The 20946-nt window shown below is 32.5% G+C and overlaps 2 protein-coding genes and 1 non-coding gene across 3 annotated transcripts; 1 reads left to right on the plus strand and 2 right to left on the minus strand.

Annotated features, from left to right (window-relative positions):
* Positions 1-3453: 3453 nt before the first annotated feature.
* Positions 3454-3526, minus strand: TRNAK-CUU (transfer RNA lysine (anticodon CUU)). Its single transcript has one exon. It is a non-coding gene; the product is annotated as a tRNA-Lys (tRNA).
* A 2281-nt stretch (positions 3527-5807) lies between these two features.
* On the minus strand, positions 5808-11249 carry LOC11407605 (uncharacterized). The gene is made up of 4 exons (XM_003629454.4): positions 9918-11249; positions 9546-9689; positions 9007-9192; positions 5808-6142 (listed from the first exon to the last, which is right to left on the minus strand). The coding sequence occupies exons 1-4, from the start codon at positions 11013-11015 to the stop codon at positions 6062-6064; spliced, it is 1509 nt and encodes a 502-aa protein (XP_003629502.1). The 5' UTR covers positions 11016-11249; the 3' UTR covers positions 5808-6061.
* A 5514-nt stretch (positions 11250-16763) lies between these two features.
* Positions 16764-18189, plus strand: LOC11406115 (probable galacturonosyltransferase-like 1). Its single transcript, XM_003629455.4, has one exon. It carries the CDS (start codon positions 16979-16981, stop codon positions 18014-18016), a length of 1038 nt encoding a protein of 345 aa, XP_003629503.1. The 5' UTR covers positions 16764-16978; the 3' UTR covers positions 18017-18189.
* The last annotated feature ends 2757 nt before the right edge of the window (positions 18190-20946 follow it).

Here is a 20946-nt window from a genome sequence, read left to right on the forward strand (position 1 = left end):
ACTTTTTACACCCGTTTAATCGATTTTGAAAGTGTTTGAACGATAATGAATGAACTATTGTTTGGTGTGTTTGAGATGTTTGCGTTAATTGTTGGACCAGGTTTTACTGCTGTAGAATTTTTCTGCTATATCACGTTGAAACATATCGTGGTTGTTGATTTTAGATTAGAAAGTTCAAATTTGAAACCCATGTTCACATTATAAAACAATTTCGGACGTTCATTTCGGTCAAACAACAGACAGTTGTAACTGCTTCACGCAATTACAGCGGGGAATCCAAATCGATAATTGTTAGATATCTAAAAAGTACTCCTACATTTATGTTTTTACCCTTAGAATATATATATATATATATATATATATATATATAAGTTTTACCCCTTTGTCATTTAACTTCACCATCACAAAACATTTTTAGTGAGTAAAAGTTTTTTGGAATTGAAAAGTTATCGAAAAACTTTAGCCAAGATTTTTGGCAGTCTAAATTGTAAATCGGAAAACAGAGAAATACTAATATTTTGTAATCAATTCTCATAGAATTTTAGGAGAAATACTGTCGTATTAAATAGAGAAACGTCAATTGTTTTTACACTCTTTAAAGCTCAAATTAAGTAACTATTTCTATCAATTGTATAGGATTTTTTATTTATTTTTTGGTCAGGAATTCTATAGGATTTTTCCTTAGCTTTCGAACACCACCAAGAACGTGTATATCAACGTATCACAAAAAAAGTGAAGCAGTATAACTGTTAGAAAAGTCGATTTTGTTGTACTAGATTATGATATTTTTATGGTTTCGAGTTTTAAACTTGTCTCAAACTTGTCCTAAACCTATCTAAATGAATTGGATAAGTATTTTACTCAACAAACTCAACCTAAAAAACCTTGGAGCCATTTTTAAACATAATTAGAGTCAATTTAATGTACTTGCTTTGGTGATCAAAATAAGCGAGATTTTTTTTTTTGTGGTGGTTGGGGTTTAAATCCCGGACCTTGAATATATTATTTGTCCCTATCAACTGAGTCAAACTCACGAGGACAAAATTAGCAAGATTAAAGTACGCATAACTTTCTGACAGTAAATCCAAATTCAATTTTGTTTATTGTTGAACGATAGTAGAAACAAGAGCTATTCCTTGTCTTCCTCATTGCTCATAATATATTAGGTGAGACACAAAAACATTACTTCTCCACTGTTTCTAGTTCTTCCTTCGAACCCTTGTCTTCACCCGTGTTACTGTTCCTTATTCATTGTTTGAGGTTCAAATATGAAGTTGTCATTCTCTTCCTTGATCATGAATAATCATTTTGATCATGAATAATCATGATCAAAATTCATTAATCAATTTGTGTTACTCATTCTTTGTGAGACATCGTTTGACAATAGTTTTTTTTTTTGTTAGAAAGAAAACGCCTAAAGTAAGGGCTCTATATTGGTAGCACATGGTATTTTTTGTGGCAGTGGCTCGATATTGATTTCATCCCTTCAGGTGGGATTGGTGAACACTTTCATCAGTTCTCTAAGTTGGTGGGCATGTCGTGTTCTTCTCATGCATTTTTCAGGTTAATTTGGCTTGCTTGTGTTTGGGTAATATGGAAAGAAAGAAATAACTGCATATTAAAAAATGTGGCATCTGATCCGTTTACTCTATCTGACAAAGTGAAGTTGAATTCATTTTTGTGGTTGAAAACAAATCAGCCATCTTTTGTGTTTAGTTATCACGACTGGTGTCGGCACCCACTCCTTTGCATGGGTGTTCACATATAGTGTTTGTTTTTTCCTTTTTTGGTGATCCTTTCATCGAGGCACCATATGTGACATTGTAATTGTTGTGTGTTTCTCTTTTAGCACACCTTGTGCTGGGAGAACCACAATTGGTTTTAATATTATTTCCATTTTGATTTGTTTAAAAAAAAGATTTTGTAGCATGGTTATGTGGTAAAAACTTATTAAATGTGTCATATTATTATCCTAGAAAAAATATTATTGTTATTTGGGTTAATAGTGTTTTTCACCCCTGTAATATAGGTCATTTCCTCGCCCCTATAAAATTTTCGGTTTGATTTCCATCCTCGTAATTTTTTTTCTTTCCGGAAAACAACACCCTTCACCCACCCAACTCAGCAGATTCGTTAATGTGGCGCTGACTTGGTTTTTTTTTTTCATTTTTTATTTTTTTTAATTGGCCACATAAGATTTTATTATTAAAATATCTTAAATTTAATTTTTAAAAATCCAAAAAATAATATAAATTCATTTATATTAATTTAAAAATTAATTGTTGAAAATAAAAAAATTGTAAAAATTAAAAAAAATTCAGGAAAAATAATTTATAAAATTTACGAATATTTTTTTGAATATATAAAATTTTTTCCATAATTTTTTTTTTTGTAGAAAAAAAAATCCAATTATATTTTTAAAATTAAATTCTAGAATATTTTAATTTCGAAAAAAATCTGATTATATTTTCAGATTTTTTTTCTAATTTTTAAAATTGTAGAAAATAAATTGGTAATAATTGTTTTTTCAGAAGAAAAAAAAACCTATTAAATTCCACAAATTTTAAAAATCTTCATAATTTCCTAAAAAAACTAATTTTTAAAATTTCGAAAAAAAATCTCAATGTTTTTTTCTGATGTTTTTTTTTTAATTTTAGAAAAAAATATTATTATTTTTTTCGATTTTAAAATTTTTTGAAAAAAATCTGAATATTTTTATGATTTTATGGATTTCTTTTTTTTAAAAAAATTAATTTTCAAAATTTTTTAAAATAAAATCTAATGTGGAAATGTTTTTTTCCATGTGGCCAATTAAAAAAATAAGAAATGAAAAAATATGCCAACTCAGCGCCACATAAGCAAATCTGCTGAGTTGGATGGGGAAAGAGGGTTTTCGGGAATATTTTTTTTTACGAGGACGAAAACAAAACCGAAAATTTTATATGGGTGAAAACCAGAAATGACCTATATTACATGGGTAAAAAGCACTATTAACCCTTATTATTTTTTTTGTCAAGATGTGCGATATTATTTTGTTCCACATCATAATGTCAATTGATCCTAATACACATACATATATATATATATATGTAAAGATATATATATATGTAAACTACTTAAATCAATGTAAGGCTCCTCTCAAAAAATTAATGTAAGCGTTTAATTTGCTTATAACATTAATTATACCAATCTTTCTGCTAAAAATTTTATGTATTTTTCCTATTAGAATTATAGATTTGAGAAAAGGTATGCATTTTAATAATTTAAAAAATATATACGTATTCTACAAGTTTGAAACCGATAGCTTATCAAAAAAAATTCACTTAACTATATTGTTTATACCAAGGATAAACATGTGCTGAACTGCTCAAATATAAAATAAAAATAAAAATGAAGTTTAAGGGTTGAACCGTTAAAGTGCATTTCTTATGAAAAGAAAAAAATTTCAATTTTCGCCCACCGTGGGGCTCGAACCCACGACCACAAGGTTAAGAGCCTTGCGCTCTACCAACTGAGCTAGACGGGCTCTTGTTGGTAGGCATTTGTTATCTAAGTATTTGATGGTTACATCATTGTTCATTGTCTCATTCTTACGAGAAGAGGAGAAAAAAGGGTTTAATGTGAGAAAATCAAGAGAATCACAAAATAATAATGGAATTATGGAAGTTATGAGTGTTGAGGATTTTATATGTAACCTCCACATTGGATTTTTTGTTTTTTTTATCCAACCATCATGAAGGTTTGGGTAAAGATATTTGGATATTAAAAAATTGAATTGATTGGCAAAAAATAATTGAATTAATGATTAAATTTTAAGACGAGTTAATTTTTTTCCCTGAAAACATGCCTGATCATGAAAGATTTTAAATTCTAATTGTATATATCTATTTTTTAATCGTAATTAGAACAAGTGACAAACAATAGACACTTCATGAAATTTGCATGGCTTAAGTTCTTTCACAACTAATTTTTTAATCAGAGCTCGAGTATCTTCTTCTTAATGGACGATTTCAAGAACGAACCCATATTCTTAAACTAAAATAAATTAATTATATTTTTAATGAAAGTACCTTTCATACAAAAAGCACATAATTTTCATGTAAACTACAACATCATACAAAATACAATGAGGACTTCGCAACGTATGGGTCCAAGTGATACAGCAATTGTTGTTGAGTGGAAGTAACTATGAGGTACCAATGACCATAGCAATCCTCAATTGGCATACAAATCTAAAAAATTCAATAAATTAGAATCACATCGTTAAAAATGCAAAACTAGTAGTTAATTAGTAACAATAATTAATTTGTTCAAATCAACGATTCACATGTTTAAGGTTATCAAAAGGGGACATCCAATAGCAAGCATAATCATGTATAATATATATGCTTTGTTGGTAAAGTACGTTTGTGGCAACAATAATATTCCTGGGACAAAGAGTCTGAAAGATTTTTCTTGAGGCAGTAAAATCTTTGACCCTTAAACAGTTCCTTACTTAACCAAAGAAACACACTTGTGATTAGTATTCTAAAATAAAAGTTCAAATTCTTTTTCATATAAAAAAAACAACGGCTATCCATATGTTGCAAATAGGTTAAAATACCTTAAGTCCTTGTTGGGATGGTATACATAAGCAGCGACATGAAGGGCTATATCATGAGAGGTTCATTTCAGCAGCTGTGACTATGAAGCATAGTCACATAATTTGCAATTCAAATTGGCGGGTATATTTGGTATGTATGAGAGTATAGAGTTTTGGTACGCTTCGATTCGTAGTATCAATATTATCTAATTAAATATAGTAAACTATCTTAATATAAACTAGAGCCTACTTTCCAAAATATTTTTGTATTTTGGTACGCTTCGACCGGCTTTTGCATTAGCTTGCTCCCAATATCATTATTTGTTGGATTTGCCCGACTTTTAGAATTGGGGTGTAAATCAATTTTCTCAAGAGTGATACTTACAACACACTCTATATTACTGTGTCAAATTAAAGAAGTTTCCACAGATTTATGTAGTGCCGTATCCTCGGTCTAAGTGGTGGAAACTGGAAAACACTTGAACTTCACCCCAATGATAGAGTGATACTGAGCATGAGTTGCTAACATTACTCTTTTTCGATCATTAGAAGAAGAAAAAAATGTCCACTCTATCACCAGGTCCTGCTGAACCAGCTGAATCCAGCACATCAATGACTAAATACAGCTCAGTCACTTAGATGCTTCAAGTTAATTATTAATTAATTAGCTTTGCTTTTATGCTTAATATTGTGCCTCTCATTTTATATTTTTGAATGAGAGATACTTAGTTTGTATACTTGGCTAGTAGAACATAAAAAGAAAGAAAAAAACAACTTAAGCCATGAAATGAAACGAGGGCTTAGAAGAAATGTGTGAGATGTTTTGTCTTCTCTTCTTTCTGTTCTTAAGCAGTAGCAAGCAAAATCAACAGCGATGAGAAGAAAATGAGTCTTAGAAATAAAAGTAAAGAAATAAAAAGGTTCTTTTTTTATGAAAGAATTGAGACAGGAGGGTATTTTTCAAGGAAAATATTTGTTAAGACACCCAAATTACCCAGTAATCTGCGGTACACGGGTGAAGGATATGTAAGGAACCTTAGCCTAGAAATCACCCATAACTTTTAAAAGAAGAAAAGAAGATTACAACCAGTGAAGAAGTTACAACATACTAAATAACTCTTTATACTGGGCTGCTTCATTTCTTTCTCTGCTGCATCCTCTGTATTTTTATTATCATCAAAACTAAAACGAACAAGCTCTATATTTATCTACAGATAGAGCGATGTATAGCCAAAAATCTAAAATAAGATGGAAAATTATTACAAAGTATACAACTGATGCAACAATTGCGAGCACGATGCAAAAAATTGTGAGGACCGATGCAACAAAGTAGCTATCATTCATCTTATTACAAGAGTTATCACAGTTTCTTTAATCAAAAAGTAAAATTAAAGAAAGAAATGAAAGCAAGCATGATGACTTGTCCACAATACAATGGGCATTGTATACCATGAAACCCACCATCTTTAAACTATTAGGTTATTTGTGATGCTGAGACACTTCAAAAACTAGCTTATCCATGAATTGGCATTTCTTGTCAAATCCCCAGCCTGGATTGCTCTGCATCATATATGCAAACCAAAAACATAAATTACAAAATTGTGCAGCATTTCCAACATTTAACTGAAATAAAAGGCAATTCAAAGATAAAGAATCAAGCACAATATGCTATATATTTTATGCAACATATAATTTATATAGTTTATGCAACACAATATCCACATGATGTTTAGATAGTTTATGCAACATCACAAGCAAAAACATATAATTTATAGCATTATATGTTTACATAAAAGAGTTACATCATGTCTTCCCCATAAAGCATCCAAGACAAGCAAAATCTCTACAGAGATTAGCATTCATATGAACTCAACTATAGTTCACATCTCACAACATAAGAAACGACTAATTCAAACATTAAAAATTATGTAATCTTCCACTAAATCTAATCATTTAGTTTTAATTCAGGTACTTTCTTCTGCTGTATTATTGTGGCCGTGATTTATTTTAGTACATTATTGATGTACTGCAAAGAAACTACTGTAGTGATGACACCAGAAAAACTAGTCTGCACAGATGAAAACAAAAAACACTGTTGATACCAGATAATCAGAATTAGGGTTGGCCATGGTTCAGTTTAAAAAAGAAACCAAACTGTACTAAACTGAACTTCTAAAAAAATTCTAATGACCTGAACCCGAGCAAAACTGATGTTAAAGATCGGTGAACTTGGTATGATATTGTAAACTGGCACCGAACTATCAACTTCCATTGCAAGCTGATGATAATACAATAAAATTAACTAGCAGCTATGCAGCGCCGCCAACATAATTGTTTCAACGAAGACAAGTGAGTTTTTAAGTTTTTGTGTGTAATGCATATTCACTGACATCAGCAATGAACTGCTTCAGCTTCAGTTTGCTAATTTTTGTTAACAGGTCAGTCTTTTTGAGTTTGGTTCAGTGCATTTTACTGTTTGGTTTGGTTTTTTAGTGAACCATGAACAGGCCTGGGTACCATTTTTTTATGGCGATGACAACAAAAAACCATTTGAAATATTAGAACACTAGTCCGCATACAAAACAATTAACAAAGCAACTTCTAAATAATTCATTTAACAAACTCCAAAACTTGTTAGTAACAGCTAATCTTTAACTATGTTACGTTAGTGTATACATACTATGCAGTTAGTTAGGTTTTCAACCATGGTTAGCTCTATGTTGCAGTTATCGGAGTTAGTTTCCCACTTGGTCAGTTCTGTAATATTTAACAAAGTTAGTTTTCCCTCTTTCCTTGTATAAATAGGGATCATGTTGTATCCTTTCGATAAGATTTTCAATAACGAACTCCCACCCCTTTGCTGCATAACAAGTCCCCAATAAGAAATATTACATAAAAAGACACCTATCTTTATTCATCTAAACATTTTTGGATGCCTAGTATATGCTATATAGCACATTGCATAATCATCACACTAAATTTTGACCAAGGGCAAACAAATCAAAATCAGTCTTTATTGGAGGATATAAGGAAGTAATAAAGGGCTACCTCTTATACAACTTTCTTACTAATTAAATTTTTGTTTCTAGAAATGTGATTTTCTTTGAAAACCATATCGCTTTCAATTGCAAGATTTCTCTCCTACTGAACAATTGATATCCATCACACCCGCTTTCCACATGTTCATGCCACACCTGACAATGCAATTAATATACAACCTGCTCCCCAACCAGTTCTTGAAAATGTCCATTTACAACCAGAAACTTTCATCCATGAACCTGACACTCCTGGACCTGAAAATTCTACTACGACTTATGATAATCCCGACCCTTAAGTCTCACTCACAGCAGTCACATTTACCAGACCAGCAGGCCACAATAACTCAACCTATTCTATCCTATAATGTCTCTCAGTCCACTAACAACAAAGTTAAATATCATATTCTATCAAAAGCAGGGAATAACTGATATTCTTTCATTTATAAACAATATTTTTTTACAGAATTAAGCAAGTATTAATTAGTTTTTAGCCTGAGAAATGATTTTCGTAACACTGCCTTGCAATAACTCCTCAACATAGGTACAACAGACAACTTGTGATAATTTCAAGAATCTAAAATAGTAATATGATGCGAACCAATGATTGAAAATAGCAGAAAATATAGAAAATAGTTGAAAATATAAAGACAGAGAGAAAGAAAATAAAAGGGAGCTTTATTGATGTTTGATAAATGGAGTGATTACAGAAAAATGGAAATCTCTTCCTAGATTCTGACCAGAGCAGAGCTCCGATGAGCAAGCTACTACAGCTGCTTACTCATTCTACAGTTCTAACTTCTAACAATAATCCAGGGTACCCTCTCTCATTCTCCCACTCACTCCTGATATTGTGGAAGTAGTTGTGTGCTCTCCCTCTTTGACCACGTCATCATCTCATCACACTCAGCCACTATTTCCATTCTTACCCCTTCTAGGATATGCTAACCAAGTCTTAGGTCCTTTTGTTTCACTATGCATCAATTTATCATGTGACCCATCCTCATGCTCCTGGGCCCTATCATAATACAAGTTACAACTAGTATTTCATCCATATCTGCCTTTTTTTTACTTTTGTTTTCTTTCATCGACTACCATTTAGATTCTAAATTCCTAGAAAGAACAACAATTTTTTATCTGGATTTGAATTTCTACCATAGAATTGCATTTGCAAGATCTGTAGAGCACCTTCTAAATCCAATAGATAGATCCTATACTAATACCAAAGTATAACAGAACTATGCCAAAGGGGGGTTTATTTTAACAATGAACGGCATGAGCAAGCAATAGAACACCAACATACACACTCATAATGAGAAACAACTACCTAAGTAAAAGCATTTTATTTTTATATTTAAGTTTCACACAACAATATTTACAGTTACAAACCTGAAGAGAGACAACAGCACGGTTAGTGAACTCCTTCACGGAAGATGGTGCACTTGTAGGAAGAGTTTTAGCAACTCTCTCTAATTCTTCTTGTTGCTTCTTTGCAGTTACCCTATCCGGTCCACTGTAGTGATCAACGATCTTTTTCAATAATGGAACCCGTTGCATTAACTCTTCAATTACTTCCTGGTAGGGATATCAAGTTAGAAAATAATAGAGATACCAACATACTTGCACATATAGATAAATAATAAACACTAATAACAAATGTCTTTTCCCGCTAGCACCCATAAAATACAACTATTCCAAAATAAATGCCGCAATACAGCACTTATCTCAATGTACTTGTTACACAGGTTAACTAAAAGAAAGTTATTGGCAATCAAGCCATAAGATTGTTAGTGAAGATAGTGCAGAACTAGCAGTCTAGAAAAGAACACTAATAAGAAACGCATGCCCTAAACCATTGCAAGTTATGCCATTATATTGTTGGGCTGTAATCCTCAGTCATGGATAAGATTGGCAATAGAATGACATACCTCCCACTCTTCTTGACTTCGAATCCCCTCATATGTCATCAAAAATGGTTTCATTTTCTCTAGTGCATCCCGAAGTGCAATTGGTTCTTTCTCATCAATATCTGGATTATCAAACTCCACCGCATATTCTGGCTCAAATTCAATCTGCAGCAATCAAACAGGAAACAGATAAAACACAAACAAACAAATAAAACATAAGATACACTTAAAGTAATGATACTAGAAAGTTGACCTAAAACATTCCCGTTCTTTATGATAAACGGCAAAGTTACACCTTTATGCAGCTAATCTAGAAATAAAATAAAATCCTATTTCCACTTCTTATAATCATTTTCCAACAAAAAGATAGGATATATGGCGCCGATCACTTACAGCACAATTAATGTCCATTGCTTCCACATATTCATCTTGCAACGGTGAGGGTAAAACTCTCTCAATAATCTCCTCATATGCTTCAGTAATCTGATCCATTATCTCAGGCCCAAGCTTCTTAGCTAATTTTTCACCATCTGCATTATCTCCAACATATAGCCCATCAGCATTAGAACGTGCTATATCCTGATGACTCGTTCTATCATCTCCATACCTTTTAAACCCTCCCCTTCCATCACCTCTTCCACCTCTACCACCACGACCTCTATCTCCTCGGCCACGAGCATACACATCTCTTCCTCTTCCTCTTCCTCTTCCTCTTCCACTTCCATCACCATCATCTCTCACAAATCTGTTCATCGGCTGCCTCCTAGGAACATTATCAGATTCAGCATCAGCCGGAGTTTGCCGAACGCGGATATGCCTATTCACTACCGGAGCTTGAGGAGCTTCTTGAGCTGCTTCTTCCAACGGCTTCCCCCTCCCCCTCCCACCTCCAGGCAACACCTTTGGCACAGTCATTACAAATCTATTATCACTCTCACTATCACCAGATAAATCTATTGGCTCTACTGGTCTAACATCCTCACTTCTAGTAAAAACCGGATTCTTCGGAGGCGAAAAATCATTTGCATCTGTCTGAGAAACATTATCCTCTCTTTTGATAAAAACAGGTTTTTTAGGTACAGAATCATTTTCAAATTGAGGTGGCAATGGATCAAAACCTCGACCACGACCGCGTCCACGACCAGTACCAGGTTGTTGAATAGAAGACATAAACGATGAAAACGAAAAAGACGGAAAGTCTGGAACTGTTCCACCACGGCCATGACCACGACCAGCACCAGGTGGAATCGGTGAATCTGTTGCATCAGGTTTAGATTCATTGACATTAGGGGTAGGGTTAGGGTTACCGGGAGCAGCTTTTTCACCGAAGTTGAATGTCACTGTGCCAGAACCGCCACGACCGCGGCCACCGCCACGGCCATCACCACCACCACCACCGAAACCTGAAGAAGTGGAAAATGGAACTAAGGTTTGTCTTGTGGCATTGGAAATGGTGGAATTTTGAAGCCTTACTCCAATGGTTCCTCTCATTTGAGAAGATTAAACAAAATGCCAAACACGTTACGGTGATTGATATTGAAGCTTGATTTAGTGTGATATTGTGGAACTATGATGTGATGAGAGTGGTGGTTATCGCCGACACGAAGTGATCGGAAATTGTTCGCCGCCGCTACCTCGCGACGCTGATACGCGTTTCTCTAGTGAACTCGAAAATGCTGCGCCCGACTTTCAGTTTGGTCTGGCTAGATTGTTTGGGCCATTTGAACCCAAGGTAGGTGGCAAAAATTAGTTGCTATTAAGAACCATGGTTTTACTAATAAACCGCTCAGTTTTTGTTGTTATTTTCTTTCTTCTTCTAATAATAAAATATATTTATATTTATAAATTATAAGACAATATGATCTCTCACTCAATATCTGATTCAGCCCTCTTATGCCATTTTCCTCCCACCAATGTAGCAATGACATTCGAGTGATCCAGTGATATTGGTTTGAAAAATTAGAACGTGTTTCTCGCAAGGTCTCAAATTTGATTCTTCTTAGTGAAAATTCAGTGGGCTAATTTGACTTCAACAAAAATATAGTTGATCTCGTGATTGACTTATTGGAATATTTCTCTGATCTCATGTTAAGGGTTTGGATTGACTTATCGGAATCTAGTGTCATGCATTTTGTGAATGCTCTACAATTAGCCGGATACACTTCAATTCCTCATTTAGTTATATAAAATCCAATGAACTTGATTGCTCAAACTTCGAACATACATTTTTTAGAATTCAGTCTCATGTTGTATTCGTGGGCTTCTTCAAAGAATTTTTTCAGATGGATGGTATGATCTACTAAAATTTATGTTTGAGTGTTGAGTTTTAAGGTGTTTTACTTTTATTCCCGTTCATGTTTACACCTCATTATGCATATTAGTCATTCAACTTGACACATCAACCGACAATTCATCAGTTAACGTCTCAATCTAACGTTTGGGACTACTATGATCAACAAGTTGCATAGATAGATATTATTTTATGTTTTTGGCTGATCTAGGAACTACTATTGCAGCGAGTTACACATCTAAAAACCAGAATGATTTCCCTATACTATTGTGTATCCTCAAAATCCAATTCGAACATCCTTTGTCATGCCTTGCTTTTATAGAAAACTTATTTCTCTAGTTCTCCAAGTCTTTTGATGTGGGACTTCTAGTTTCAAGGCTTAAGCAACGTTACGCTATTAGATTAGATGCCTTTCAAGTTTCAAGTTTGGAGTTCATGTTCTCTCCAGTCAGTTAGATGGGTATTTTTATTCAGACTTGGATCATATAACGTAACTAAAGTGTAAATTAAGAAATGAACAAACTTTGTTATGATATACCCTACAATATCCACCTTTGATTTATAAATCAATGACTAATGCTGCTCATTTTACAATCTAAATTGAATTTCTTACTCAGAATGAGTTAGATCTATTTTATTCTACAATCAATTAGTTTTGGACTTGGTGTTTTTTTAAATATAATTGCTACACTGGGTTTTTAAAGAATAAGTGTTAAAATTTTAATTAAATTAGTATTATTAGTAGCATTTACTTTTAAATCAACATACATAAACATTTATTTTCCTTTTAAATTTTGAAGTTAATTTGTATGAATGATATTTTGTATTTTTTAGAATATTCTTATATTATTTATAAGTAGATTTGTTAGCATTTTTCTTTATTAAAATAATAATGGTGATATTATTTAAAGCTCTAATGGTGCTTGGTGTGTTGGATTTTTTGGTTTCATTATGTGATCAGATGACATTCTGCAACCAAAATATTATGGCATTCCTCACTCTGTTTGAAACTTATTGAGGCTCCACTTAACATATTTTATAAGCATGTTGTGCTAATTTTTGTGTGTGCTCATTGTCTCTTCTATATTGACCACACTCTTCGTGGAGGCAATTAAAGTATGATTTCATGGCCGAATTTGGTGTTTCTCCGACTATGAGCTCTTGATTCATGCTTCTCCCCCTCCAGAAATTAAGAACATCCTTACAATGGATGCAACATGAATTTTCTTTTTAAGATTATAATATTTATTTATTTATTTCCTTTCTCTTTTTGTCTTTTTGATTTAGCCTTGTAACCCAAGAAAAAGAAATTGAGCTATGAGCTTAGCTGAAATACAATAAATAAAAAATTTAGTCACATAATTCAAAAAAATCACTTGAGACCTGTACTAGTAGACCAAGTTGAAATTTCAAATTTCCACCATGCTTATTTGTAGTTTATTCATCTAACCTAAATGCTTATTTCTTATGAATTGATATATATATCACGCCTTTCCACACGAAAATTATATTATATTCGACTAGGTTGTATTGAATAATTTGGCGTTCCTATCTCCTATGAATCTCTTAGCTTTCTCTCTCTCTAACAAGCCGGCCCTAGTTTTCTCTCTAGGTTTTTTCTTCGAGTTTCTTCATTGAGGGGTGGTTTTGGGTCAATTTTTAACCTGAAATCACCCCTCTTCATCCTTTTTTCTCTAATTCAATCTAAATAAGTGATTTTTCACATAGATCTAGGTTTTTTCTTCGTGATTTCGTCACCCAAGTGTGGTGGTGTGTTGTTCTTCGTCTTATGCGGCGTTTTTTGATTTCCCGTATTGTTGCGGTGTTTATTTGATTCATATTGAAGATCAATTATTCAATCAAAGAATTGGACGTCACGTTGCAGATCTGGAGGCATGAGTATTCAGGTCACTTTAATTTTATCATATATATTTGTAGGCATTATGCCGTTATATGCTATTAACTTGAATGCTGTGAGTTTGTTCGCAGATTCATCATTTACATTTTAGCGGTGTTGAATAATGTAATCTATTGATTTGAATGAATGAATATCGGTTTGTTTTTGTAAAAAAAAAAATAAAAAAAATTGGAGTTCTTGTTTTAATCTTAAAAATTGCATGTGTTTGGAGAGAAGAGAAGGAGCGTGTGAAGTCTGAGCTAATGATATGCAGTACGGGTTTGGGTACACGATACACAACCCTTGAAATGTTGAATAAGCTAGGGATATAAGTAGTGAATACGTTATTTGAGTTTCTCATACATTGTGATATTTTTTTCGATATGCTGTTGATAATTTTCTATATTATAAATAATATAAGAATATGCTATAAAATACAATATTCTATACAAATGCTAAAAAATAGACAAAGGATGTAGTTGGCTTAGATTACTCTTTTTATCACAACTGCTACATTTCAAAATAACAGTTATTCGTATATCTTCACCCTTAACCATGAACCTCTTTTTTTTTTTTTTATTCACTTAACTCTTCTATTTTAAGCTTCGAAGCAAAGAAGAAAAAAGGAACAAAAAAAACATAAGTTGATAATTCAAAATTAAATTATGAAAGATTTTGTTCCAATTAATTTTATATAGTACAGTAATACAATGATTTAGAACTATATTTCAAATCACAGTACAATATTTCATTTTTCATTTAAACATCTTGTATGATATTATTGACCCGCCCAAGTATAAATCTTCTTGTTCATTAGATTATAATTTCCTTATTACGGCACCCCATACATATTCGCTACTTCACGTAGTTCGTTTTTTCTTTTTCTCCTTTCTTTCTTTCGATCACATAAACAATCGTAAGTGGTGGTATTTTTATGTAAGGCAAGACTATATAGTTTTAATGCTCAAATAACCACTAATTCGCCTAATAGTTAGGTCGGTCGCCATGTGTGGTCACGTTGACATTTTATAGAAAATTGATTATGTGAAACAGATCTCTCCTATATTTGTTTGGTAGAAAGAAAAATCAATTTGATGAAACGGCATGTGAGCTTCACATGCCAATCAATGGTACATTTCATTGGTATTTGTATTGTATCGTAAAAGTAGGGATATTAAATGCAACAATAGTGTAGTCAACATGTTGTTCTACTTCTATCTCGTCTAGAAATTCAGTCCAAATAAACTGAATTCTCTATATTTTATAGTAACTGAGAATAAGTTAGATCTTATTTCAGTATCCCGCAGAACCCCATTTTGTTCCTTCTTGTCTATGTTCTTGTTGAGAACTTTCATAGAGTAGCTTATAAAAATAAATGAATTACTATTAAAATATACTAAGATTTCAATTCTATATTTCTCATTTAAATGAGAGAATAGGAAGAGTTGAAAAAACAGCATTAAGGATCTAGCTTGACGTCGACCCATAATATATTCTAAAGTGAAAACTTGGCATATTGATGAGGATTACTTCTCCCTTAATTGAAGACTCCAGTGGACATTTACTTCAATTAGTTTTTTTTCTTTCCCTTCCCAAATATACTATCTTTAGGTCTTTCAATAATCACGATGACACGTATATGATAAAAGATCGAGGATACACTCATTTTAATCTCTAAGAAACACTATGAGATCCGATTCAGTCCTCGAAAAAATAAAAAGTTATTTTAACTTTTTGAGAAAATTAGCGGGATAATTTTTTTCAAACAAATTAAGATAAAATATACTCTCTCCGTCCTTATATGTAATCACTTTTTGGCTATAATAAAATAGTGCTTACATATAAGAATGAAGGGAATATTAAACTAAAAAGTATATTCGAACCGACACATGTGGTGTTAAAGAAGAATACAAACAATTACATATTCGAAACAAGAGAACAAAGAAAGCTAAAAGCCTAAGTTCAAACAAGCTATAGTGGGTTAAAAAACCAAATATGATATATCAAAAGTAATATTGTTTATTTTCAATCACGAAAATGAGAGAAGCTCGACTATATCCACCAAATGATGTAAGAATTCATCTCTAGTCTTAAAGATTTGACTATCTCTTTCTTCCCATATCATCTAAACTTACGCAAACCAAATTAAAGATAAAATAGATCAATTTTTTTTGGAAGAACTTCTCAACCGGTAAGAGCCCACTCTTAAAATAGTTTGTAAAGTTATATATTAAACACACCCAAAAACAAAATGCATTTCGAATAAACAATTTTTCATCAACATGGTTTTGGGAGAGTTTACCGTATGACTCTCCATCAAAATTAAAAGAAACGAATCAAATTTTTGAAGTTGTCCATTTAGAAGGTAGTTAGCCCTAGCTACGACAAAATAATCAAATGTTTCTCTTCTGACTCAAAATTAATCGACCCAAATATAATAACTTAAGCTGTGGAAATGCTTTGAGTGTCTCCTTTGAGTCAAAAATCTTAATTTTTTTTTTTTTGGGTAACAATCAAAAATCTTAATTATGGTAGCTTAGAGGAAAAAATAATTGTTTCAAATTTAATAAATCTTAAATATCATATTATTATATTTTTATCTACTTTTCTTATTAACAAACATATGTAGCCAATTTTTTATTTCCTATCTTATAACAAATTATTGTATTTTTTCTTATGTCATGTTGATGATTTTTTTATCCTATATTACAACGAATTATTGCCATTTTTTTCTTATGTCATTTTTTATAATAATAAGTTGTTGCTCTTATTATCATTAATTAGCAAGAAACATTTCATATCACCATTATATTTTTCTAAATTAAGCAAATATGACTTTGACTTTATTCACGTTATTTTCCTCCAGTAGCTTGCTCAATAGAAATTAATCAGAAAGATCCACTAAAATAATCTGTCCTAAGGAATAAAGAAAACAGTTGAAGATAAAATATGATACTACTAGTAATAACAACAATATAATAATATATTATAAAAAGAATATATTATGTAGAACGTATACGTTCAAACATGTAAAACAAAATATAAAATCATTCATCATTGACTTGGATTTGAGCTGGTAGTTTTTGTACTAACTAAGGTTGGTTGAATACCACCCAGAAAACGTACGTCGACGTAGTGTTCTCCCACAATTCCACTCACAACCTATTCCTTTCTCTGTCTCTTTCTTCTATCAAATCAACCTCTTCAAATATATTTCACTAACATCACACTTTGATCCCAAATTAATCCTACATCAATAGAGAACCAATGAGATTCACAATATTAATCTTATTATGTATCTTTCTTCTCTTTTCTACACAAACCTTATGCACCACCACCCTTGAACAAGACTTCAAAGAAGCACCAAAATACTACAACTCTCAAACCTGCAAAAATATTGAATCTTCCCACCATAGCAATCACACATGCTCAAATTCAGCCGTACACGTGGCAATGACACTCGACGTGTCCTACATCCGTGGCTCCATGGCAGCAATCCTCTCTATACTCCAACACACTTCGTGTCCGGAAAACATTGTTTTCCATTTCATTACATCTGCATCCGTATCCATTCTGAACCGAACTATAAACAACTCATTCCCCTATCTAAAATACCAAATTTACCCTTTCAACGACGGTCCAGTAGCCGGATTAATCTCCACCTCCATCCGCTCAGCTCTTGATACTCCGCTGAACTACGCCCGCACCTACTTAGCTGACCTTCTCCCTCTCTGCATCACCAAAATTGTTTACCTTGACTCCGACTTAATCCTCGTTGACGACATTGCAATACTCTTCGCTACACCTCTCCGATCAACCACCATCCTCGCCGCACCGGAGTATTGCAACGCAAATTTCAGTAACTATTTTACTCCTTCATTTTGGTCAAACCCTTCACTTTCACTCACATTTGCCAACCGTGAACGTAAGGCTTGTTACTTCAACACCGGAGTGATGGTTATTGATCTTCAACGGTGGCGTAAGGGTGAGTATACTACGATGATAAGGGAGTGGATGGAGTTGCAGAAGAGAATGAGAATCTATGAGCTTGGTTCGTTGCCGCCGTTTTTGTTGGTTTTTGCCGGGAGGATTACGCCGGTGGATCACCGGTGGAATCAGCATGGGCTCGGCGGTGATAATTTTCGTGGGCTTTGTCGGGATTTGCATCCAGGCCCGGTGAGTTTGTTGCATTGGAGTGGAAAAGGGAAGCCGTGGGCCAGGCTTGATGGGAATAGGGCTTGTCCTTTGGATGCTTTGTGGGCTCCATATGATTTGCTTAAAACTCGTTTTGCTCTTGAGGTGTAAATGACGTCAAAATTCAGAAATTCTTTTTTGCTTTATTTTGTTTTGAATTCATATAATAAATCTAATCATATATAGGTACGTTTATAGTTTGATAATTTGATATATTGTACACGGTATATATCTTACCATTTTGTTATTATTATTGAGGTAAAAGACTTACACAGTTCATAGTATACTATTACCAATACTAACAATGAGTCAAACACGTTTTAGTATTTTCTTAAAAAGTGTTTGTGTGGATTTTGAATTGTGATTTCATATTGCAATTTTTTTTAGAAGTTTTTATCTTGTCGGGTCATGAAGAGTTCATAGAATCTATACAAATAATTTGACACTACATTATAAATCTAAAACTTAAGACTTTAGGATATTAGTTAAGTTCTTTCAAATAAAAAAATAAAAAAATAAAGTGAGTTTTCTCACTTATTTTTTTTTACGAAAACAAAACGATATTTATTCATTCAAGCCGATAAAATATATAATCAACATCGCTAAAAAGGTAAAAGGTGAATCTGCGAACAAACTCATAACACCTAATTTAATAGCATACAATGACAAAATGCCTACAAATAATATGATAAATTCTGAGTCACCGAAATACCCATGCTTTCGGATCCGCAACGTCGACGCCTAAATCATTGATTGAATCTGTGATTGACTGAAGTTGATCTTTCAATAGGATCAAATGAACACCGCAACAAGACATGAAATCAAACGCCACACAAGACGACAAAACACAATCCCGTACCCAAGCAACGAAATCACAAAATACCTAGACATAGCATATTCAAATATACTTTTCTTTGTTAATCTGGAATTCGTAATTGTGAATTGTTATTAACATTTATTTGGTCCATATAGTTTTTTTTTATCAGTTGATTAATAAGTTTGAGTGTTTTTATGAGTTTATCTCAATTGATATAGACATTCTATAATATATGCAGAGACCAGAATTTGAACCATGAACAAATTATTTATTCACCTTAAAAGTGAATTTCTAACTCTTAAAATAATAATAATAATAATAAGTTCATGTGTTTCATATGAAAAATTCAAGTAATACACACTCTAAATGAGTTTCACTTCATTCATGTAAAATCTATGTAATTTGGTAGGAACCCTTTCAAAATCGTGAGAGATACTTGAAATTTTAAATTATAGAAGAAAGTGTGTTGGGAGTAATCATGTTTTTATATTTGTTCATTGAAAATTTTAACTATCATGTATTTTTATCAAAAATATTGTAGAAAAATATTCATAATAATTTTAGCATATTTTCCTCGCCTAGGTGAATCACCGACAGAGTTACATTTTTTCTCTCTGATGCTATTGTCTTGCCAAAGCCAAACATTACTTTGGGGAGGTTTTGACTAGGTTCATAATGATTGTAATTAAAAATTTGAAGTTTAAACTAGTAAAATTGCTTGTCATGCAACAAATAAAGTCATTGCTTAAGCACTAACGCTCGTAACTAATTTTGCGAAAGTGCTGAGATATTTACATAAAGTATAAAGTAATAAAGCTTGCACATTCATTCACTAAGTTGCTTTTTATTGAGTGGTTGACTAATATGGCTTTAGGATTATGGCTTTTGGATCCTTCTGATTTTCTTGTCGGCAAGTTTGTATATTTCCCTTAATTGCTGCTGGTTTTGTTTGAAATTTACCCCCTAAATTGATGGATCTGCTGAAGATGTTCACCTTATGCAAACATGGATGAATTCGTGTCCATTTATGACTCATGCAGGTACCATAATTCCCTCCGGTCAATATTTTGACGCATTCATGCAACCGTAGTCGATGAATTGAGATCGGGTTATTAATATTTCCAGCTTAGTATCTCTCATGCAAACACGATCAATAAGTTGAGATAAGACGATTCAAAGTTTAAGTTTGGTATTTTTTATTTTAATACAAGATCAAAATTTGTATTAAAATTTAGATTATTCAATTTCAATCCAATGGCCACCATACTTTTGATTCAGTTCGGTTTAGTTTAGTTATTTTAAAATGAGCAAATAGTTCAGTTCACTCTCATCCTAAATGGAATCATGCTCACCCATACTTTTGAAGGCGGTAAAAAATGATTATGACATTGACGGCAGGGAATCCAATTTGCCCATGTAGAATAGAACACGTCTTTTTTGTTTCACTGCTTCACTTGTTTGTAAATTCATGTGTAACATTATTGAAGTGAGAAAACACCAAAATCAAGTACAACACTACTCGTTTGTAAATTCAAGTATAACATTATTACCCGTACAATCTTAATAATTTTGGAGCGGAAACAAAAATTTGAATATTGAGTCACACATAAATTATTTAGTTATTATTATTTCTATTTTTTTTGTGTGTGTGAACAAATGATGTGTCTAAATCTTTATGTCTATACAAAAATTATTTATAAGATCTTGTCTTTTTATTGTGTCTATTTGGAAAACACGAAAATTATAGTAAAAAATGATGGTAGATCCTAAGATACCAATTAGAGCTTCTAAAAAATTCAAAATTAAGGTGGTGATTGCCTACTGCTAAACTAAACACAATTAAAACACGAGCAGTGTAAATTGGAGTCAAATAGTGTTGGATTGAAGTATGAGTAATACTTTCTATTGAGTATCTATGAATGAATTCTAAAGCTACTAACCCTAGTTGTATCCCGTCCTCTCCAATTCTATAATGAATTTTCAGACCATTGGCACCAACACATGATTGTTCTTTTATAGTATAATGTCAACCACTATAAGTTTAATACTTTGGTCATTTTACACATGGGTTGTCCTCATCATATCCTACCTACCCCGTGAGATATTTCTTTATTATTCATAAGATTCTAATCATTGAGGACAACTCGTATTTTTCCTCATTGAGCAATGGCCAGACTTGGTCTCATGTGTTCATACTATGTACCACCTGGCTAGCGATCCAGGG

This window comes from Medicago truncatula, chromosome 8, assembly GCF_003473485.1.
Source record: "Medicago truncatula cultivar Jemalong A17 chromosome 8, MtrunA17r5.0-ANR, whole genome shotgun sequence".
NCBI lineage: Eukaryota > Viridiplantae > Streptophyta > Magnoliopsida > Fabales > Fabaceae > Medicago > Medicago truncatula.